Raw genomic sequence first — 24875 nt, 5'->3', positions numbered from 1 at the left:
TGTTTCATAGAGGCTGTAACGGTTTACATTCCCACCAACAATGTACAAGGGTTCATTTTTCTCCACATCCCCACCAGCATTTGTTATTTCTTACCTTTTTGTGAACAGCCATCCTAACAGGTGTGAGTGAGGTGATAACACATTTTTTAAAATTTAATTTAATTTATTTTTTTATACAGCAGGTTCTTATTAGTCATCTATTTTATACATATCAGTGTATACATGTCAATCCCAAACTCCCAATTCATCACACCACCATCACCCACCCCCGCTGCATTCCCCCCTTCATGTCCATATATTTGTTCTCCACTTCTGTGTCAAAATTTCTGCTCTGCAAACCGGTTTGTCTGTACCATTTTCTAGGTTCCACATATATGTGTTAATATATGATATTTGTTTTTCTCTTTCTGACTTACTTCACTCTGTATGACAGTCTCTAGATTCATCCACGTCTCAACAAATGACACAATTTCATTCCTTTTTATGGCTGAGTAATATTCCATTGTATATATGAACCACACCTTCTTTATCCATTTGTCTGTCGATGGGCATTTAGTTTGCTTCTATGACCTGGCTATTGTAAATAGTGCTGCAATGAACATTGGGGTGCATGTGTCTTTTTGAATTATGGTTTTCTCGGGGTATATGCCCAGTCGTGGGATTGCTGGGTCATATGGTAATTCTATTTTTAGTTTTTTAAGGAACCTCCATACTGTTCTCCATAGTGGCTGTATCAATTTACATTCCCAGCAACAGTGCAAGAGGGCTCCCTTTTCTCCACACCCTCTCCAGCATTTATTGTTTGTAGATTTTCTGATGATACCCTTTCTAATTGGTGTGAGGTGATACCTCATTGTAATTTTGATTTGCATTTCTCTAACAATTAGTGACATTGAGCAGCTTTTCATGTACCTCTTGGCCATCTGAATGTCTTCCTTGGAGAAATGTCTACTTAGGTCTTCTTCCAATTTTTAGATTAAGTTGTTTGTTTTTTTAATATTGAGCTGCATGAGCTGTTTATATATTTTGGAGATTAATCCTTTGTCCGTTGATTCATTTGCAAATATTTTCTCCCATTCTGAATGTTGTCTTTTCGTCTTGTTTATGGTTTCCTTTGCTGTGCAGAAGCTTTTTAAGTTTCATTAGGTCCCATTTGTTTAGTTTTGTTTTTATTTCCATTACTCGAGGAGATGGATCAAAAAATATCTTGCTGTGGTTTATGTGAAAGAGTGCTCTTCCTATGTTTCCCTCTAAGAGTTTTATAGTGCCTGGTCTTACATTTAGGTCTCTAATCCATTTTGAGTTTATTTTTGTGTATGGTGTTAGGGAGTGTTCTAATTTCATTCTTTTACATGTAACTGTCCTGTTTTCCCAGCACCACTTATTGAAGAGACTGTCTTTTCTCCATTGTATATCCTTGCCTCCTTTGTCATAAATTAGTTCACCATAGGTGAATGGGTTTATCTCTGGGCTTTCTGTCCTGTTCCATTGATCTATATTTCTGTTTTTGTGCCAGTACCATATTGTCTTGATTACTGTAGCTTTGTAGTATAGTCTGAAGTCAGGGAGTCTGATTCCCCCTTATGATCTAGTTCTGTAAAAAAAAAAATGCCATTGGTAATTTGATAGGGACTGGATTGAATCAGTAGATTGCTTTGGGGACTATAGTCATTTTCACAATATTGATTCTTCCAATTCAAGAACATGGTATATCTCTCCATCTGTTGGTATCATCTTTAATTTCTTTCATCAGTGTCTTATAGTTTTCTTCATACAGGTCTTTTGTCTCGCTAGGTAGGTTTATTCCTAGGTATTTTATTATTTTTGTTACAGTGGTAAATAGGAGTGTTTCCTTAATTTCTCTTTCAGATTTTTCATCATTAGTGGATAGGAATGCAAGACATTTCTGTGCATTAATTTAGTATCCTGCAACATTACCAAATTCATTGATTAGCTTTAATAGTTTTTTGGTGGCATCTTTAGGATTCTCTATGTATAGTATCATGTTATCTGCAAACAGAGACAGTTTTACTTCTTCTTCTCCAATTTGTATTCCTTTTATTTCTTTTTCTTCTCTGATTGCCGTGGCAAGGACTTCCAAAACTATGTTGAATAATAGTAGTGAGAGTGGACATCCTTGTCTTGTTTCTGATCTTAGAGGAAATGCTTCCAGTTTTTCACCATTGAGAATGATGTTTGTTGTGGGTTTGTCATATATGGCCTTTATTATGTTGAGGTATGTTCCCTCTATGCCTACTTTCTGGAGAGTTTTTATCATAAATCAGTGTTGAATTTTGTCAAAAACTTTTTCTGCATCTATTTAGATGATCATATTGTTTTTCTTCTTCAATTTGTTAATATGGTGTATCGATTGATTTGTGTATATTGAAGAATCCTTGCATCCCTGGGATAAATCCCACTTGATCATGGTGTATGATCCTTTTAATGTGTTGTTAGATTCTGTTTGCTATTATTTTGTTGAGGGTTTTTGCATCCATATCCATCAGTGATATTGGTCTGTAATTTTCTTTTGTTGTCGTATCTTTTTCTGGTTTTGGTATCAGGCTGATGGTGGCCTCATAGAATGAGTTAGGGAGTTTTCCTTCCTCTGCAATTTTTTGGAAGAGTTTGAGAAGCATGGGTGTTATCTCTTCTCTAAATGTTTGATAGAATTCACCTGTGAAGCTCTCTGGTCCTGGACTTTGTGTGTTGGAAGATTTTTAATCACAGGTTCAATTTCATTACTTGTGATTGGTCTGTGCATATTTTCTATTTCTTCCTGGTTCAGTCTTGGAAGGCTATATCTTTCTAAGAATTTGTCCATTTCTTCCAGGTTGTGCATTTTATTGGCATACAGTTGCTTGTAGTAATCTCTTAGGATGCTTTGTATTTCTGTGGTGTCTGTTGTAATTTCTCCTTTTTCATTTATAATTTTATTGATTTGAGTCCTCTCCCTTTTTTCTTGATCAGTGTGGCTAATGGTTTATCAATTTTGTTTGTCTTCTCGAAGAACCAGCTTTTAATTTTATTGATCTTTGGTATTGTTTGTTTGTTTCAATTTCATTTACTTCTGCTCTGATCTTGATGATTTCCTTCCTTCTGCTAACTTTGGTTTTTGTTTGTTCTTCTTTCTCTAGTTCCTTTAGGTGTAACATTAGATTTTTTTTTTTTTTGAGGTTTTTCTTGTTTTTGAGGTAGGCTTGTATAGCTATCAACTTCCCTCTTAGAACTGCTTTTGCTGCATCCCATAGGTTTTGGATCATCGTGTTTTCATTGTCATTTGCCTCTAGGTATTTTTTGATTTCCTCTTTGATTTCTTCAGTGATCTCTTGGTTATTTAGTAACGTATTGTTTAGCCTCCATGTGTTTGTGTTTTTTACGTTTTTTTCCCCTGTAATTGATTTCTAATCTCATAGCGTTGTGGTCAGAAAAGATGCTTGATATGATTTCAATTGTCTTATATTTACTGAGGCTTGATTTGTGACCCAAGATATTATCTATCCTGGAGAATGTTCCATGCGCACTTGAGAAGAAAGTATAATCTGCTGTTTTTGGATGGAATGTCCTATAAATATCAATTAAATCTATGTGGTCTATTTAAACCTTGTGTTTCCTTATTAATTTTCTGTTTGGATGATCTTTCTATTGGTGTAAGTGTGGTGTTAAAGTCCCCCACTATTATTGTGTTACTGTCGATTTCCTCTTTTATAGCTGTTAGCAGTTGCCTTATGTATTGAGGTGCTCCTATGTTGTGTGCATGTATATTTATAATTGTTATATCTTCTTCTTGGATTGATCCCTTGATCGTCATGTAGTGTCCTTCCTTGTCTCTTGTAACATTCTTTATTTTAAGGTCTATTTTATCTGATATGAGTATTGCTACTCCAGCTTTCTTTTGATTTCCCTTTGCATGGAATATCTTTTTCCATCCCCTCACTTTCAGTCTGAATGTGTCCCTAGGTCTGAAGTAGGTCTCTTTTAGGCAGCATTTATATGGGTTTTGTTTTTGTATCCATTCAGCAAGCCTGTTTCTTTTGGTTGGAGCATTTAATCTCTTCACGTTTTAGGTAATTATCGATGTGTATGTTCCTGTTACCATTTTCTTAATTGTTTTCATTTTGTTTTTGTAGTTCCTTTTCTTCTCTTGTTTTTCCCACTTAGAGAAGTTCCTTTAGCATTTGTCGTAGAGCTCGTTTGGTGGTGCTGAATTCTCTTAGCTTTTGCTTCTCTGTAAAGCTTTTGATTTCTCCATCGAATCTGAATGAGATCCTTGCCAGGTAGAGTAATCTTGGTTGTAGTTTCTTCCCTTTCATCACTTTAAGTATATCATGCCACTCCAGTCTTGCTTGTAGAGTTTCTGCTGAGAAATCAGCTGTTTACCTTATGGGATTTCCCTTGTATGTTATTTTTCATTTTTCCTTTGCTGCTTTCAATAATTTTTCTTTGTCATTAATTTTTGGTAATTTGATTAATATGTGTTTCGGCGTGTTTCTCCTTGGGTTTATCCTGTATGGGACTCTCTGCACTTCCTTGACTTGGGTGGCTATTTCCTTTCCCATGTTAGGGAAGTTTTCAACTCTAATCTCTTCAAGTATTTTCTCCGGTCCTTTCTCTCTCTCTTCTCCTTCTGGAACCCCTATAATGCAAATGTTTTTGCATTTAATGTTGTCCCAGAGGTCTCTTAGGCTGTCTTCATTTCTTTTTATTTGATTTTTTTAATTCTATTCCCCATCAGTGAATTCCACCATTCTGTCTTCTAGGTCACTTATCTGTTCTTCTGCCTCAGTTATTCTGCTATTGATTCCTTCTAGTGTATTTTTAATTTCTTTTATTGTATTGTTCATCTCTCTTTGTTTGTTCTTTAATGCTTCTAGATCTTTGTTATACATTTCTTGCATCTTCTCGATCTTTGCCTCCATTCTTTGTCTGAGGTCCTGTATCATCTTCACTATTATTATTCTGATTTCTCTTTCTGGAAGATTGCCTATGTCTGTTTCACTTAGTTGTTTTTCTGGGGTTTTATCTTGTTTCTTCATCTGTTACATAGCCCTCTGCCTTTTCATCTTGTCTATTTTTTCTGTGAATGTGGTTTTCCTTCCACAGGCTGCAGGATTGTAGTTCTTCTTCCTTTTGCTGTCTGCCCTCTTGGTGATAACACTTTTTGATGCACCCTAATGGTGATATTTCAGGGTTTTTTTAAATCTAATTTTTGCAGCCATCATCACCATCCTTAGTTAATTTCATGTATCCAGAAATGAAGGTGTACATTATCCTTGATAGCACTGTATTAGAAGAAAGAATATTAAATGCATTTATATAAAAGGCAAAAGTTACATACTTGTACAATACAAAAAATATTTTTGAATGTAGGACTATAGTTGTTATTTCTAATGGATACACCCGTAATGCCTAGAGTGATTATAAGGAAAATCAGGCATTGAGCGTAATTGAAATTTAATAGCTCTTCTCTTTTATTTTATATTGTACTTGAGAGCTTGAGGAATATTTCTGAGTGCATTTATTTAGGGATTTTAATCTTTTATTCCAGCATGAAGGGACTAACTAAGAAGATTAGAATGTACTATGCATGCTGAGGTTACTCAGCTTGTAAATAAACACATATTAAAGAAGTTTTTAATTTAAGTTTACAGATAATTGGTTCAAAAAGATGTATTAAAAACATGTTAAAACTATTTGAAGACTCTTTTCAGAGTTTTTTGAGAATGGTATAAGACTCCCTCCTCTGTGGCCCAGAAGCACCCCTTATTGTCAGGGATGAGGGTTGAATATAAAGTTGTCTTAAGCAGTTTGAGTCTAAACCAAGGTCTTTGAAAGGATATCGAGATTAATTAGCCGTTGACGCTGGATGCAAAGAGCAGAGTTTTAAGTGACATACCCATTGTTGAGAAAATACAAATATTGATATAAAGTCACCTACCAACCCAGTGAATCCTTCCCAGAAAATAAAGAAAAGAATTAATTAGTTTTACTATTGAAAATGGATTAAATCAGACCATGATGCACATGATAGGCAATCTGCTAAAGAGACTGCAAAAAGAGAAAAAACTAATGTAACCCATTTTTATAGTCAAGTAGATATAATCATTACACATGTTAATTGTCTGTATCAAAAGAAGAAGGATAGTGCATTATGTTGTTTATAAACCATCCGGTCTCTCCTATCTTTTTTTTTTTTTTTTAATAGTAACCTGAATGCACTATCCTTGTCTTCTTTATGACAAGAAGGAAGTTACATCCTGAATCCAAGCACCTAGGCTTTAACTCTCACAGAAACAGGGTGACAGGGCACCATCCATCTTCATGTTCACATTTCAAAGAGATGACTCCCATGGCCTCCAAGAGAGACATTCTTGGGGTGCAAAACTGGTAAGAGGTTTATTTAGCTTTTAAAACATTTACATACATCTGAAAGAAGCAGAGAAAGCAATCATTTGTAATTGCAAGTTTTCTAAAAGAAATGCTAAAGAGAGGTGGGAGGGGAGGAGTTATTTTTCCCTTTTGTTATTAGGGAAATTTTGAATTTTTTTTAGATTTGTGTTTGTACTTATAATTTTTCTTTTTGTGACTATTTTATAATAAAGCTACAATTTTCTAATTATCTCTATTGCTGTTTCTGCTTTATCTTGGCAATTTGCAGTCATCTAAATATACAGCAAGTCCACAGTAAAATACAAAGCAAAGCAGTTGTCAGGGTTACAATAAGATGAATTTAAAAATTCAGTGCAATATTAGCCTTTATGTTTATTATACCAGTGGTGAATGGTTAAAGCAGATTTTTGATTAGCAATGGTCAAAATTTTTCTTTCATCATACATTAATTTTACAAACTGTTGTGATGTCTATATTGCTTATACTTTCAAATGATTAACAATATGAGTATCATTTTGTAGTTTCATATGAAGTATTACCTAATTCAGTCCTGTCGAGTAGCTTCATTCTGTAGCCTGAATCTAAAATTTTAACTAAGTGTTTTCCTTCACAGGCCCAATAAATTTCTCCTAGTTCTCATCAATCACATAAGTAACATTATATTTACGAGATGATCTGGGCCCTGCAGTAATTATTCATCTTTTAAAATATTTTTTTCTAGACAGGAAACATAAAAATACTCAGAACCATTATCTAGTATTATTATGCACCTATTGAAGGCACATACTGAAGTTACAGTGTTTAGTATACATGACTCTAAGTGTTGTAAGTCTTGAGGACACACCCAGCCTGTGGGCCATTTTTTGCCTGAGTCCAAATCAATAATTGTATTATTATAACAATCAAATAAATCTACATGGTTAATAAACATCCACTTTTTAAACATATATATGTATATATATATATAAATTCTTTTTTATATTCTTTTCCATTATAGGTTATTATAAGATGTTGAATATATAGTCCCCTGTGCTAGATAGTAGGTCCTTGTTGGTTACCTATTTCATATACAGTAGTGTGTATATTTTAATCCAAACTCCTAATTTATCCCTTCCCACCCCCTTTCCCCTTTGGTAACCTTAGTTTTTTTCTATTTCTCTCTTGTAAATAAGTTCATTTGTATCATTTTTTTTTATTCCACATATATGTGATATCATAAGAAATTTGTCTTTGTCTGACTTACTTCACTCAGTATGATAATCTCTAGGTCCATCCATGTTGCCACAAGTGATGTTATTTCATTCTTTTTTATGGCTGAGTAATATTCCATTATATATATATATATATATACACACACCGTATCTTCTTTATCTTTTCATCTGTCGATGGACACTTAGGTTGCTTCCATGTCTTGGCTGTGTAGACAGTGCTGCTATGAATGTTGTTGGGGTGCATGTATTTTTTCTATAGTTTTCTCCAGATATATGTCAAGGAGTGGGATTGCTGGATCATATGGTAGCTCTATTTTTAGTTTTTTAAGGAAACTCCATGTTTTTCTCCACAGTGGCTGCACCAATTTACATTCCCACCAACAGTATAGGAGGGTTCCTTTTTCTCCACACCCTCTCCAGCATTTATTATTTGTAGACTTTTTGATGATGGCCATGCTGACCAGTGTGAGGTGATACCTCATTGCAGTTTTGGCTTCCATTTATCTAATAATTAGCAATGTTGAGCATTTTTTCATGTTCCTGTTAGCCATCTGTATGTCTTTTTTGGAGAAATGTCTATTAAGGTCTTATGCCCATTTTTTGATTGGGTTGTTTGTTTGTCTTTTGATATTGAGCGGTATGAGCTGTTTGTATATTTTGGAGATTAGTCCCTTTTTGGTTGCTCCATTTGCAAATATTTTCTCCCAGTCTGAGGGTTGTCTTTTCGTCTTGTTTATGGTTTCCTTTGCTGTGCAAAAGCTTTTAAGTTTAATTTGATCCCATTTTTTTTATTTTGTTTTTATTTCCATTACTCTAGGAGATGTATACAAAAGAATAGTACTACGATTTGTGTCAAACAGTGTTCTGCCTATGTTTTCCTCTAGAAGTTTTATAGTATCCAGTCTTACATTAAGGTCTTTAAACCACTTTGAGTTTATTTTTATATATGATGTTAGAGAATCTTCTAATTTCATTCTTTTACATGTAGCTGTTCAGTTTTCCCAGCACCACTTGTTGAAGAGACTGTCATTTCTCCATTCTATGTTCTTGCCTCCTTTGTTGTAGATTAATTGACCATAAGTGCATGGGTTTATTTTCAGGCTTTCTATCATGTTCCACTGATCGATGTGTCTGTTTTTGTGCAAGTACCATACTGTTTTGATGACTGTAGCTTTGTAGTACAGTCTGAAGTCAGGGAGCCTGATTCTTCCAGCTCTGTTCATCTTTCTCAATATTGCTTTGGCTATATGGGGTCTTTTGTGTTTCTATACAAATTTTCAGGAGGATAGGTGTTAACTCTTCTCTAAGTGTTTGGTAGAATTTGCCTGTGAAGCCATCTAGCCTTCACCTTTTATTTGTTGGGAGTTTTTTAAATTACTGATTCAATTTCAGTACTGGTAATTGGTGTGTTCATATTTTCTACTTCTTCCTGGTTCAGTCTTGGGAGATTGTACCTTTCTCAGAATTTATCCATTTCTTCTAGGTTGTCCATTTTATTGGCATATAGTTGCTTGTGGTAGTCTCTTATGATCCTTTGTATTTCTGTGGTGTCAGTTGTAACTTCTTCTCTTTCATTTCTGATTTTATTGATTTGGGCCTTCTCTTTTTGCTTGGTGAGTCTGGCTAAAGGTTTTTCAATTTTGTTTATCTTTTCAAAGAACCATGTTTTAATGTTTTTAATTTCATTGATCTTTTCTATTGTTTTCTTAGTCTCTAATTCATTTATTTCTGCTCTGATCTTTATAATTTCTTTCTTTCTACTAACTTTGGGTTTTGTTTGTGTTTCTCTAGTTGCTTTAGGTGTAAGGTTGGGTTGTTTATTTGAGATTTTTCTTATGTCCTGACGTAAGCTTACATAAGTATAAACTTCCCTGTTAGAACTGCTTTTGCTGGGTCCCATAGGTTTTGGATTGTCATGTTTTCATTTTCATTTGTCTCTAGGTATTTTTTGATTTCCTCTTTGATTTCTTTAATGATCCATTGGTTGTTTAGTAGTGTATCATTTAGCCTCCATGTGTTTGAATAAATATCCACTTTTGTTTATTTATCTATACCTGGACTGGAAGGAACTTGTATCTCAAAGTTAACCAAGAGACTTTACACCTGTCTACTGCAATCTTAAACTATGAATGCCAGATTTCTGTGTCTCTTATGTGCTAGTTTTCCTGCTGCATCTTCCTTGCAATCAAACTAGTAAACACAACTGTGTGTGTGTGTGTGTGTGTGTGTGTGTGTGTGTGTGTGTCAAATTTAGATACTGAGTATCTGGATGTATTTCAGTTACTTTTACTTTGATATTATAAAAAATTTGGTAAGATGGCCTCAGTTTTACTCTGCCAATAATTGGATTGTTGGATTTGTAAGACCAGATCATGTCTATACTGGTATAAGAGAGAAATTATGTCAGGCCAGTTAAACAGTCAGGGAGGACTTTATTCAAGACTATTGCAATAGGGGCAAGGACTAATAAGAGCCAAGACTACTGTTATAGGGAAGACAAATTGAACTCAACTCTTCTGGACAAGGTGGGATGGTGTTTAAATGCTAGGGTGATCTAGTAGTAAAGTACTGGAAAACTTTAGGTGGGAGATTAGTCAGTATTAATATCCCATCTGTGTTTGCTAGTAGTTACTTAGCAAAGTTGGGCTCTTCGCTCTCACAGAGTCAGGAAAACAGGAATGCTATCTCCTTTGATGATTTTATTTCAGATAGACGGCTTCTAGGTCCTTGAGAGAGACATTCCTGGTTGTAGAAGATTTATACCTCAAAGGGCAGAAAAAGGATTTACAATTGCAAGTTTTCTAAAATAAATTCTCTTAAGAAAAGTGAAGGCTGGAGCCTATAGTCAGGATGATACCTCTCTAAAATTTGGTCATTGGGAGTACTATTTAGAGCTGTTTGGAAGTAGTGATTGTGGGAAATATTAATGGGGGTTCAGAAAGTAAAATAGTGTAACAAATAACATGTTTGTTTTTTAATGAAATGTGATTCTTAAAATATTTGAAATAATACTACCGTGAATAGGACAGCAGGGTAATTCATGAGAATCGTAGCTTGCTAGAATACCTTCTTTCAGTTAAGTTCAGTGCCATTATCAGTTGTTCTAGAAAATTTAAGTTTCCAGTTCTTTGTAGGAACCACTGTCCATTCCATCTGAGATTCTGGCTACACTTGACAAACATGGATCCACCTGTGTTTTCCTTTCACTTCGATAGCCATATGGGTGATTAGCAGCCCTTGAAAGGGTTCCTCCAGCACAAGAACAGCCTATCTTTTCTCTAGAAGACTTTGACGTAAGCAGAATATTCTAGTCACTAAAGGTGGCATACTTCTTCCAGTGGGTCCTTCAAGGTCCTTATAACTTTATGTCTCAGGGCTTCTAGGGAAGAAAGAGGCCCTTTGAAGTACTGAACATGATTATGGGAGGATTTGCTTAAATCGGGCACAGGACATGATCTCTGGCCCAAATTCATAGGTCTACCAAATATAAGTTCAAAGGGAAAAATATGAAGCTTGCCTGCAAGGGTTGCTCTAATTTTCAACAAGGCTAGAAGTAAAGTTCTAGCCATTTTAATCTAGTATACTGCAGAATCTTAGCAGATGGGTTTGATTCGTCTTCTGGGAGTTTGTAAACATTTACATAATTACTGGATGGCAGTGGGAATAAGATGACATCCTCTCTTTGGTTCATTATGCTCTAGTATCCAAAATGTAGAAAATACTTTTATTAAGAGAGATTTTACCACTGCCTGAGTATTGGCATCTGAAGAAGGAGAGACTTCAGACCATCCAAACATCATATACACCATAACTAGACAAAATTTCTTACTTTCCTCAGGCATTAATTCTATGAAATCCAAATGCCAGTAAGTTTCTGGTAAATTTGATTGGGAAAACTGCCTATACCATACCTTGGGCGTGACCTGTAAATAATTCTGCTGACAGGTTGCTCATCTCTTAAATATGTTTTGAATAACTTCACCTTTTATGTAAATATGCTAAGAATCTAATGCCTTTAAAAATCCCTCTTTTACTTAATTATGTTGGTAACACAACATTACTAACCAAGCAAATAAGGACTGTTCTATAGAAATGATTTTGTTTGATAATTCCCATAGCTCAGTCAAATTTCTTTTAACCCCCTTTTGAATCCATTTGTACATTTCCTTTTTTGAAGCATATATTTGGAAGTTAATAAAAATTGCTTGTTGTGTTAAATGTGAGGCTTCTAACTTTGAAATCTGCCACATTTTAACAGTGACTTTTACAGCTGTCAGCAAAATCATTGCCTTTAGAAGTTTTTATTCTGCCCTGAGTGAGCTCTATAATGGATTAGTGATCTGAGCAGTAGCTGTACAGCCTCTAAAAAATCAACTATCAATTTTTCATGAGATATTTTACTTCCCCTCAAACTAGAGAATCCTCTAATTTTCCAGATTAGCTCCTTTGCATGACAGACACAAACACACACATATATATATATATATATTATATATAAAAAACTATGTGTGTCTGTGTGTGTATGTATGTGCGCATATGTACATATATCAAGAATTGGAGTTCCTGTTACTGTTATCTATTAGGCTGCATGTGCCAACTCTAGGCAAAATATAAGCTTCCAAAATTTCATAACAAGTCACCATAGCATACGAAGCCTTAAGTTGGTCACTTTTATCCTGAGTACATGACCCATTGGGTAACATTATTAAAAGAGATTATGAGCAATAATATCAGTTAAAACATGCCAGGGCCTAGTGTTGTCTTCTTTTACCATTGTACAATCATGATCATCTATTTGATCAGGATCTGGTAAAAAATGAATGGGATTTAGGAGATTCCATCTCCCAAATACAGTGTTAGGATTGAATAATAGTGCTTATTCATAACTAGTCTGATGCCATGCCTACAAATTCTGGATCTTATGTACTTATACCTGTCACAACAGTAAGGCATGCACATAAGTCAAGTGACCAGAGGTAAGGACTTAAGCCTTTTTAAAGATGTGTCTGCTGCTGTCACAACAGCCCAGTATCCACAGTGCCACGGCCTCCAGAAGAACTGAGAAACATGCTATTAATGTATGGTCTCATCCCAACTTTTGAGTTAAATTCCAGAAGTTTCACTTTTACTTTAATGATAAAACAAGAAGGGCTTTTCAAAATTACAGATCCCCAAAGCTGAGACGATAGCCAATTTTAGTTCAAAAGCCTCTTTAGATTCTACAGAGTAAATCAGAGGTTCTGAACAATTTTCACACAGTTGCTCCATTAAAGGTTTTCCTTCTCTGCAGAAGCTAGAATCCAGTATTCACAATATCCTATCAGTCCCCAAAATGGTCTAAGTTCTTTTTTGTAATATGGCATTTTATCTGCAAAATGGGTTGACCCTGTGTTGTAACACTTGTGAGCCCTCACCATCAATATATGCCCTAAATATCCCTAGTTCGGCAATATTGCAATTTACCCAATGAGGTCTTATGTCCTTGTGAAGGGGGAAATTGTAACAAAGCCAAAGTATCAGTTTTGCATTACTCTTTAGTTTTTGATGCTACCAGCCAACCATCTATATATTGAATGCTTATAGATCCTTCTGGTGGAAGTTTCCCATAAGTTTTCTGTAAATGGCTAAAGAAATAGTAGAAGAGTACTGAAACTCTTGAGGAATCCTTTGCCGTAAATACTAGACTTCCTTCATAAGTAAAAACAAACAAGAATATAGACCTGTTTAGATTAGAGAAATGGGGGGAAAAAAGCAGAGAATAGATAAATTGGAGAAAAACTTTGTAGAGGGTGGTACCAAAGTTATAATATAGTATTAGGAACTGTAGGTATTAATAGCACAATGGATTTACTTAGTTCTTTAAGATGTTATATTAAGGTCAACCATATTTATCAAATTTATCTTCCTTTGCTGGAAGTTTGGCAGTATTAATATTACAGGGTGAATGTCCTTTTATAATTATCCTTTGTTTTTCTAATTCTTTTTATAACTGGTTTTATTTCTTCTAGTTGAACTCTCAACAAAGGCTACTGATTGACACATGGTCATGGCCTATGCTTTTTAAACCAGTATTATTATCCCAAGGCCCAAAGTGATGCATTGCTTTATTTCTGCTCAGGGTACTTTTCCATCATGGTGTGACACTGTCACTTGCTGCTACATTTCTTTTCTTTCAGAAGGCACACCATAACCAAATAAGACAGTTTTTTCCAAGGATATTAAACAGACACTCCATATGGAGTATACAATATGGTAGTTTTAATTTGCACAGGAGATCTCTCCCCAATAGGTTTACAGGAGAATCAGGAGAAAGTAAGAAAACATGTTCCTCAGTCAGGAGATCTATTAATGTGGGGACCACAGAAGAAAATAACACATATGAAGTTGATTTAAAATACCAACAACCTGAATTGGTCTGTCACCAGATGGAAAGTGAGGGATTTCTGGGACAGTTTCAGAATAAGTAACGCCTGTATCTACAGATTTTTTTGTATCCAGAAAAATCAAGGATATGTTAGCCTGAGGGAAATTTATTCAGACATAAATTTCATCAGTCCCTACTGCTGAGATTCCCTCAATCTGTCAATTGTAAACCATTTGACAATTATTCTCTAGCTTTCTGGGCTTTCTTCATTCCCTTGTTTCTGCAATTTCTGCATCTTCTGGAGTCTCTTTTCTTCAATCTCTTTTCCACTGTCCCAGTTTCTTGGAATAATAACATATGGTTTTCTCTTCTTTGCTGCCTTCACAGATTGGCCAGAGTAAAGTTTATTTTGTTTAGTAAACAGTATTAACTGAACAGTTAACGCAGCAGTTTATAACTTCTTTTCTTCTTCATATTTTTTCTAGATTGTTCCCCAACTGAGTAGTTGCTGCTAAGATTTGAGTAGTAATCTGTCCTTACCAGCCTTCTCCCTTTCTCCTAATTTGAGTTCGGATAACCAGCAAGAGAGCAAAGGCAAAGGATAGGACCAGGGGACAATTTTTATCGGCCCTTGGATCCAGGCCAGTAAATTTTGAGAAAATTTCAACAGATAGAAATTTTAGATAGGAAATAATGGGGACTCATCTGTTTTGTGGATACAACACTGCAGTTTCTCCCAGCTCATCTTTAGAGGAAAGACTGCAAGCAGTCTCTTCTAATGGGTCACCCAAGCCCCTGGTTCTTCCACAGTTGTGGAGGGTGGTAGATAGCTGCTACTCCTTGATGGGGTGGGTCATCTTCTGGTCCCCAGTGTGCTTGCTCTGTCAAAGGAGCAAAGTCTGCTGGTTGCAGAATCCCCCACAGTAGCTTGTGCACATCCCCAAACGTGGGTCTGTAAAGTAAAAACACACTGTGTAGTACTTCTGCAAACTTCTGGAAAAGAGGAAGAGAAGCTTTCACGTGAATAGACTGGGTAGCTTCTCAATGGCATTAGCTTCACTGATGATCAGATAAGAAGAGCTCGTTTTCCACATATTGTGACCAAAAAAAAGTAGAATTATATGACTATTTGGCTTCTTTCTTGTGCTGGTATATTTATCAACCTAATACTTTTTTTTCTTTTTTTTTCCAAGTGACTAGTGAAACTACTCTACATCCTGTCACTTTCATATAGGGACAGAGTATTTTATTCAAGTTCTCAACTCGTCCCTAAATATATCTCCCTATAGTTTCTGCTTTCCTAGATCCATAGTGTATGGATGATAAGAGACTTATAGTTCCTGCTTTCCTAAATCCATAGTGCATGGATGATAAGAGACTCATAATTTCTGGTTTCCTAGATCTATAGTGTATGGATGATAAGAGACTCATAATTTCTGCTTTCCTATATCCATAGTGTATGGATGATAAGAGACTCCTGGAGGTAGACTCTATGCTAGGACAAAGAGTAGACTCAGAGCTAGGATATGAGGATTACAAGCCTGTGTTCTCAAACAGGGCAGGTGATTCAGTACCAGCTAAAAAAGTCATGCCATCAGCCTTCTTTGTGGGGAAATGTACTGACAAAGGGAAGTGATGATCTTTTAGATCATCACTTCCCTCTTCCCAGGAGTTTGTTTGAAGCAAGAAGAATAAAGAGATGTAGGGGGAGAAGAGCGAGCAGAAACAGCAAAGAAAGAAAGAAGAGGGCTCTGTGGACGAGAAAGTACCTTTAATTCTCAAATTTCCTTTTCCATTTTCCTCAGTCTTTCCTTCTGGCTTTCCAAATCATTTTTAACTTTACTCTTAGAATGATGTCCAACCAGTAAATACCAGCAATTAATTTGCTTATAATGTGGACCTCCTAAATCCCTCATAAATCTTGAAAGACTGTATTCTCATAAGTATTCCAAATGTGACAGAGATAGTAGTTGTTTAAGAACTGCAGGCAACGTTCCTGGCTTCCCATATTTTTCCATCATCAAAGCTAATCATGATCCTGAAGGGATTTTAGAGCCCAATTTACCCACGCTTACTCAATAGAAAAATCTTAAATTTGCAGAGGGTGGTTCATCTAGCTAGTATTCCAAAAGAGCAGAGCACTAGGAGGGAGACTTTTTATAATTTAGGGTCTCTTAAACTACTGTTATGTGGCCGTATGAACTTCATCTGGTCCACTTAATTTTGGAACTGCCATTTGCATCCCATCCTCATCACCAAATCGTTGGAGAAATATAATTAACAATAACATCTCCTGCCAACCCAGTCAAGCCTCTCCACAAAATGTAGAAAGAATGAAACAGTTTTAATATTGAATAAGCATTCACCTAGACTGTGATGGATATCATAGGCAATCTGCTAAAGAGATTGCAAAGAGAACTAAATCTTACCCTTTATATATCAGGCAGATACAATCCATTTACATACATGTTAATTGACCTTATCAAAAGGGAAAATAGGACTTCTCCTATCTTTATGAAAAGCAGGAAATTAACATCATGAAGCTATATGCCTAGGCTTAAACTCCCACAGAAACAGGGAGACAGGGTGACATTTTCCTTGATGTTCACATTTCAAAGAGGTAACACTAAGGCCTGCAAGAAAGTCATTCATGTAGTGCAAAAATTGACAAGAGCCTTATTTAGCTTAAAACATTTACATACATCTGTAACAAACACTATCATTTATAATTTCAAGTTTCATAAGAGAAATGCTAGAGAGAAAGGGGAATTTTTCTTTACCTTCTGATATTGGGGAAATGTTTAATCCTTTTTTTTTTTAGATTTATATTTACCCTTACACCACCAATGGGGTGGGAACTAGGTAGAATCATGGCCAATAGAACAAATTGGCAGTGGAACGATTAGTCTATATACGTTAGCTGTTCTTTATGAAATACAGACAAACTTATATGTGCTAGAGGTTTTGGACTGGTAAAAGAGTTCAGGATTGAGATGGATATAGGAGGGTATAATAAAGAGGAATAATTTAATCTCATAAAAAGGTGTCTTTTAATATTCACTATGAGATAGATTGTTGACATATTTGATATGGTATAGCTGATGCACATCCTATAGTTTTAAGCTCTCATGCCCATTTTATAATGGATTTACTTTACTTTCTTTCATGTCTCTGAGCTTAAGTCCTCACTCTTGCCCATAAACCTGTCTCTTTACCATAGCTCAAAAGACTAGTTCTTTTGAACTCATCAATTTGAAAATTGAAAGTTCACATGCCACAAAGTTTTCAAACGATAATGCGTATGTGTATGTATATGAATACCTACAGATATACACATATGTTACAAAGGAGGATGTATGTGTTCGTATCTTTTACATTCTAATAATTTTAAATTTGCTTTGGCAGGAAGAAAGTGAATATAGTCTAAAATTCTATAATATCTTATAGTATCTTTATATCTCACACTATTCCTTAATATTATGCACAATCCCATAATTGAATCATAATATTTAACTGGGTTCATTTGTGATGGATTCCCATAAATTCTGTAATACTGGGCACTGCTGGCATAGCTGTATTGCTAATGCAGTCTGCTGATCATGTTCTATAGTTTTAGTGGCTGACCAGTGAGCAGGACATTTTGCTGCCATGGTGGCTTCAAGGATACAAGTCCTCCATGTTGCCCTCTGCTGGTCTAATTATAGTATAGCCTCCATCCAGGACACTCCTCTCTTAGGGTGCCCTTTTTATTAGGAAGGGAAACTTTATACCTTCTCTCCTCATGCAATTTTTCAGAAATCTTCATGGTTTTAGCAATAAAGTGGGTAAACACTTAAGAATTTCTTCTTTTAAAAACCTATTTTTTTAGTATGTAATTTAGAAGTCCTAATCATTATGGATAATTCAGCAGTGAAATTAACATCATGAAGCTATATGCCTAGGCTTAAACTCCCACAGAAACAGGGAGATTTGTTTTCTTGACAGACTTTTCCCCTCAAGGTCTTATTTACTCATTTGCTTTCCAGCTTTATATGACCCTTGGCTTCGGTTCAAATATGTGACTAAAACATTATTAATGACAGAGGAAACATTAAGTAATTTCCCCTGTTAGGGTTATAAAATTGAGCATTGCTGAATGAGATTATTAATACATAGATTCAGTGATGCATTAGCAGAATATTCTTTAAAATAAAATTATTCCCAATACAACATACATGACATGACTAGCCTGACATCAGTATTGCGAAGGTTTATATTATACTCCTTGCCATTTTATTGTTTTGCACAGTGCTTAAATGTTTTTCACAATGTTTCTTTAGAACAAAGTTCTGTGAAACTTGAATGTCAAAATGAAGTACATTCCTGGTGTTAAAAAAACAAGTTAAAGATTTTTATAGATTCTTTTTTTCTTTTCAGTTTAAAAAGAAGTATAAGATTTTCAATGATCTGAAATTTAGTATCTTGGCACTGTTGATGGGAATGTAAATTGATACAGCCACTATGGAGAACAGTATGGAGATTCCTTAAAAAACTAAAAATAGAACTACCATAATACCCAGCAATCCCACTACTAGACATATACCCTGAGAAAACCATAATTCAAAAAGAGTCATATACCACAATATTCATTGCATCTCTATTTACAATAGCCAAGACATGGAAACAACCTAAGTGTCCATCGACAGATGAATGGATAAAGAAGATGTGGCACATATACAATGGAATATTATTCAGCCATTAAAAGGAAACAAAACTGATTTGTAGTGAGGTGGATGGACCTAGATCCTGTCATACAGAGTGAAGTTAGAAACATAAAATCAAATACAGTATGCTAACACATATATATATAGAATCTTAAAAAAAAAAATGGTCCTGAAGAACCTAGGGGCAGGACAGGAATAAAGATGCAGACATAGAGAATGGACTTGAGGACATGGGGAGGGGGAAAGGTAAGCTGGGACAAAGTGAGAGAGTGGCATGGACATAGATACACTACCAGATGTAAAATACATAGCTAGTGGGAAGCAGCCACATAGCACAGGGAGATCAGCTCAGTGCTTTGTGACCACTTAGAGGGGTGGGATAGGGAGGGTGGGAGGGAGATGCAAGAGGGAAGAGATATGGGGATATATGTATACGTATAGCTGATTCACTTTGTTATAAAGCAGAAACTAACACACCATTGTAAAGCAACTACACTCAATAAAGATGTTAAAAAAAATAAGAGGGCAAATACCTTTTTGGAAATTGTGGAAATGAAAAAAAAAGAACAAGGAAATGTAGGAAGTATCAAAGAATAAAAAGATAAGCAGGCAGACATCTAGAAATGACAAGGAATATGAAATAGGTGCAGAACTTTCTAGAGCAGAAAGAGGCTCCAGTTCCTAACCCTGTCGTCCCTTCTCCTAAATGCATGAAGCTACTGCAGACAAAATGTCCCTGTACCAACAGGCACATGAAGAGATGCTCAACATCGCTAATTATTAGAGAAATACAAATCAAAAGTACCATGAGGTACCACCTCACACCGGTCAGAATGGCCATCATCAAAAAATCAACAAACAATAAATGTGAGAGACAGTGTGGAGAAAAGGGAACCCTCTTGCACCATTGGTGGGAATGTAAATTAGTACAATCATTATGGAGAACAATATGGAGGTTCCTTAAAAAACTAAAACTAGAACTACCATATGATCCAGGAATCCCACTCCTGAGCGTATATCTGGAGAAAACCATAATTCAAAAAGATACACACACCCCAGTGTTCGTTGCAGTAATATTTACAGTAGCCAGGACATGGAAGCAACCTAAATGTCCATTCACACAGGAGCGGATAAGAAGATGTGGTACACGTATGCAATAGATTACTAGTCAGCTTTAAAAAAAAAAAGAATGAGATAATGTCATTTGCAGCAACATGGGTGGACATAGAGATTGTCATACTGAATGAAGTAAGTCAGACAGAGAAAGACAAATATCGTATGATATCGTTTAGATGTGGAATGTAAAAAAAATGGTACAAATGAACTTATTTACAAAACAGAAATAGAGTCACAGATGTAGAAAACAGTTTATGGTTACAGGGGGTGAGGACGGGGGAGGGATAAATTGGGAGATTGGGATTGACATATACACACTACTATATATAAAAAAGATAACTAACAAGGACCTACTGTATAGCACAGGGAACTCTACTCAGTACTCTGTAATGACCTATATGGGAAAGGAATCTAAAAAAGAGTGGATATGTATATATGTATAACTGCCTCACTTTGCTGTACAGCAGAAACTAACACAACATTGTAAATCAACTAGACTGCAATAAAATTTTAAAAATAAATAAATTAAAAAAAATAAAATTTAGTATCTTGCCTCAGGGATATGAAAGATCTAACCTAGTTAAACACATAAAATAGTACTTGTTTATAATAAACCTTGATCACTAAATTATGTTGTTTGTTCTGTTATAACAACACAGTCTTATAAGTTTATCTGACAGTTGTTTGCTTCTAGCCAAGAAAGTATTGACAAACACATCTGTCTCATAATTTGCATACAGAGGTTATTTTAATAATCCATTTCTCCCTTCTCTGTCCATCTATTTTTAGGCTGACTGGAAGCTTTGTGCCAGACTTGATAGTAAGCATGAGTAGCCAAATGTGGCTGCACCTTCAAACAGATGAAAGTGTCGGATCTATTGGCTTCAAGGTTAACTACAAAGGTAATGATAAATTGCTACTTTGGGAAATATGTTATCTTAATAAAACCAGAGAATACTTTTAAATTTAGGTTTAATTGTATCTATAAAATAAAAGTTTCCCATCATATAAGAATGTATTTCAACAAAATACTTGCCTCTTTAAATTAACTATACATGTTGATTTCACTTTTCTTTAAATAAAATTGCTTTATTTTCCCTTTAAAATGTGTATATTTTGCATACCTAATCTCTCCCTCAGTCCACTATACAATGCCTGTGCTTTAGGCGCTCTGGACTCCTAGCCTTTCCCAGAATAGACAATGTGATTTTATAAACTTTACACAAATTGACTGGCAAAAAATCTACTAATTATTAAATACTTAAATACAAAGTAAAGACTTAATTTCTTAAAGAATCCAGGGAACCAATTATTACTATTTTTATTTTTATTTTGTAATTCGTCAGTGTATCTCTCAGATCAAATACATGGTATCAGTGTTCAGATTATCAACTCCTGTGTAAATTACAGATCACAAAAGTGTTAAATTGCTACTGCCCATCCCAATATTGATAGTTTTGCAGATTAATGATGAATTACATGTGTGTAACATAATCTTTTGTTTTAGTTCCATTTATAAGAGATAGATGCAAACATTGTGAAATCATATCTTTGACACACAATTAACTATTTTTTAAATTAATTAATTAATTTATTATTTTTGGCTGTGTTGGGTCTTTGTTTCTATGTGAGGACTTTCTCTAGTTGTGGCAAGCGGGGTCCACTCTTCATCGTGGTGCACGGGCCTCTCACTATCGCGGCCTCTCTTGTTGTGGAGCACAGGCTCCAGACGTGCAGGCTCAGTAGTTGTGGCTCACGGGCCTAGTTGCTCCGTGGCATGTGGGATCTTCCCAGACCAGGGCTCGAACCCGTGTCCCCTGCATTGGCAGGCAGATTCTCAACCACTGCGCCACCAGGGAAGCCCACGATTAACTTTTTAAAAGTCAAATAGAGACAGTGGATATACAGGTATACACACAATGTACATATTAGAAATGCAATTTTGAAATTCTGACTGAAAATATGTATATGTTATTAAGTTAAATTCTATGCTTTAAAAGATAAAAATGTGAAAGAGACCATCAGAAAGTTATGCTGCTTGAATTTATTTTTCTATTGTAAAAGTCATTATTCTCTATCTTATCAATTAAACAATGGATTATTAAGTAGACAGAATTCTATTACTTGCATAATAATAATTTTTAAACAGACTTTATTTTTTCAAACATCGGCTTGCCATGCCTTTGTATCCTGGCACGGGGAAATGAATGCATGATGTTGTCAGGGAGACAGGACACATGCATTCTGTGTTTTTAACTTGAGACTAAATTTGGTACTATATTAATTTGAATAGTTCAGGAAATCTGTATAAATATCAGTTTAAAAAAATAAAAAGGTTATCCTGATTATGATTTAAATATATTCTTCCTCCATTTAAAATCCACATCTATCCCCAGTAAATAAAACAAAGTTACAAAGTTTAAAGAATGCTCAGCTTCTGTTGCAAGTATCTATGTCTTGATTGTTTTCTTTTTCCTTACTTTTCCCCTGTAACTTATATTCCTCTTGGTTTTATTATTTTCTTCACCCTAAGAAACTTAAACTGTTAGAAAGTCTGAAGTGATTTAAACCTTAGAAACTGTATTAATCATTAACGACAATGCTTCAGCAAAGAATGCAGTTATTAAAGCTCACGAACAGTTTAGAGCCACAGGGGCGTCCTGTCGATATTTAAAACTCTTGAACTGCTCTCCACTCCACTGCAGTTCAAGAGCTGGAAGTACGTTGCAACATAGCACAATTAAACATTATTTTGTTTTGTTTTCTGCTCAGATTTCAACAAATAATTTAAAAATATATGTACTGCCTAAGGATCTGCTATGTGCCAGCCACTGAATGAGTTGTTGAGTATAAAAAGAACAGCCAGGGACTTCCCCAGCGGTACAGTTGTTAAGACTCCATGCTCCATTGCAGGGGGTGGGGTTGGATCCCTGGTCAGGGAACTAAGATAAGATCCTGATCACCACGTGGTGTGGCAAAAAGGAAAAGAAACAACAGCCAGATATTTTCTCTCTTAGGAAGATCATAATATAGTGACAGAGAAAAATATATCCAACTATCCATATACAAATATCCACCAAAATGAGATTTGAAACAAACCAACCCAGGAGATTCTTAATGAATAATTCCCTTATTCTTTCCCTCCCTTCAATCTGGTCTCTTTCAGTCTAACATCCACACTGCTAATGATGATCTCCCAGCAACAGGGAGGTGATCATATTACACTACAGCTTAAAATGTTTCCAGACTTTTTATTGCCTAAAGATGAAGTCCAGAAGCTCCACAGATCTTATCTTCCACCTTTTTTCTCCCTACAATCCAATTTTATAAAACAATCCATAATTCTCTGAACCCAGCAAGTTGTTTCACACTTCTCCTTACACTCAATAAATTCTATCTGGATCCATATTCTATTTCTAACTCAGCATCACATCACTCATGCCATGAGACAATGTTCAAATATTTCTTCTTTTGTGAAGCCTTCCTTAACTCCCCCCATTACAAAAGAAAAGATACTCTGTTTTATAAACGCTGTATCATATATACTACATAACCAGATGAAATGCATCATATTCATCTTTATATTTCCATTAGCAACCCCCTGCTATATCATCATAGGTAATTAATGATTGTTCAATAAAGCTGAACAAATGAGTTGACCTATATAATATGATGTAATACAGGGTAAAGTATGTCCTCAAAAGTTTCATTTTCCTACTGTGAAAATCATGTTTTTGCATCCTGCATAATATAAAACCTGAGCTCAAAGTTGAAGTAGGGTTCATTTTGAGAAGTTTCAAATTTTGATGTGCAGATAGCTTTAGCATCTTCGCCTACTAAAAATAATTTTCATAATTACCATGCTCTCTGTTAAGTAGTCTGTTGGTTCTAAAAGGAACACCTGCTAAAAAAACTTTCCAGATTTGATCTAAAGATATCTTTTTCTTATCATCTATAGATTTTGCATGAGATAGCATTAAAAGTGGATCTCCTGTAAATTAAACTTGTGTTTTATTGTACATTTTGTCTTTGAGAGTAAGAGAGAACTTAGCTGTAAAACCACCTGGTCATTTTTACTCAAAGGTAAATATTTAGGAAATTTAATTTTTTTCTATGGCTATAAGTCTCTTCATATCTTTTCCTGGATTAATTTTGATTATTTATATTTTGTTAGAAATTTTTCTAGGATCTAGATAATAGTTTTCAAATATATTGACATTTCATACATAGTTTATTTTTTAAAAAACTTTTCTTAAAAAAATTAGTAAAGATATCTTATCCAAATTATTTACGGCATAAATTAATTCAAAAGAGTAAATATTTTTTCTCACTCTGTTTGCCAGCATCTGTTTTTTTGCTTGCCCAGCAGTCTTTCCACTTTCTTCTAAGACCTGAACTACTTTAGGCTTGATGAACTTTATCTCTTCCACTTTTGTATGGCTCTATAGGTTTGGGCTGAACTAATCAGAATTCCTTTTGATATGGTTAACAGTTTAGGATCTGGGGCAATTGATACAGATTCCAGGTGAAAGAAAATCTCTTTTTTGAGGTGGTATATTAAGGGTCATTTAACTTGGTGCCTACTGGTGGTCAACTTCTGTTAGCAGCAGAACCAGCAGATGGAAAAAATGAAAAACAGTATTTTAGAAAAAATTGAAACTCCTAAGTGCCTGAAGGGAATACTAGACCTTGGTTTTCCAATTGTATAAGGCTATAAACTTTTCCTCATTTAAGCCATGGTGAGTTCAGTTTATGTCACTTATAGCTAATTAAGCCCTGATTAACACACTTGCCATCTCTTTGTTATTTAATTCTTTCAACATAGAAAAAAAAGGGAAGATCTATATTACAGTTCAATGCTTGCAGAATCAGATATATTTCTTTCTTTATTTTAATTTTTTTTTTATTTTAGGGCGGAAAAACACCATGGATGGGTCCCAGGGACAATGTGTACTCATAGAAAGGAACAGTTATATTTGAGAAAGTAATATTCAATACATTCTTTATTTTTTTTCAGGAAAGGAAACATAGAAATATTAGAGTTCTGTAATCACCTTCTACTAATAGTGTACATCCATAATGGGCAACATT

The 24875-nt window shown here is 35.0% G+C and overlaps 1 protein-coding gene across 3 annotated transcripts in view; it reads left to right on the top strand.

Annotated features, from left to right (window-relative positions):
• Nucleotides 1–24875, top strand: part of CSMD3 (CUB and Sushi multiple domains 3) — a gene marked incomplete at its 5' end in the record, with an annotated part of 1086230 nt that overhangs the window by 532878 nt on the left and 528477 nt on the right. For all 3 annotated transcript variants that reach the window (XM_079722286.1, XM_079722285.1, XM_079722284.1), the window contains one exon: nt 20574–20686. In XM_079722286.1, coding sequence (XP_079578412.1) covers nt 20574–20686 — 113 coding nt within the window. The remainder of the gene's footprint in view (nt 1–20573; nt 20687–24875) is intronic.

Source organism: Hyperoodon ampullatus, assembly GCF_949752795.1.
Source record: "Hyperoodon ampullatus genome assembly, chromosome: 17".
Lineage (NCBI taxonomy): Eukaryota > Metazoa > Chordata > Mammalia > Artiodactyla > Ziphiidae > Hyperoodon > Hyperoodon ampullatus.
This window is presented reverse-complemented; position numbering and strand designations above follow the sequence as displayed.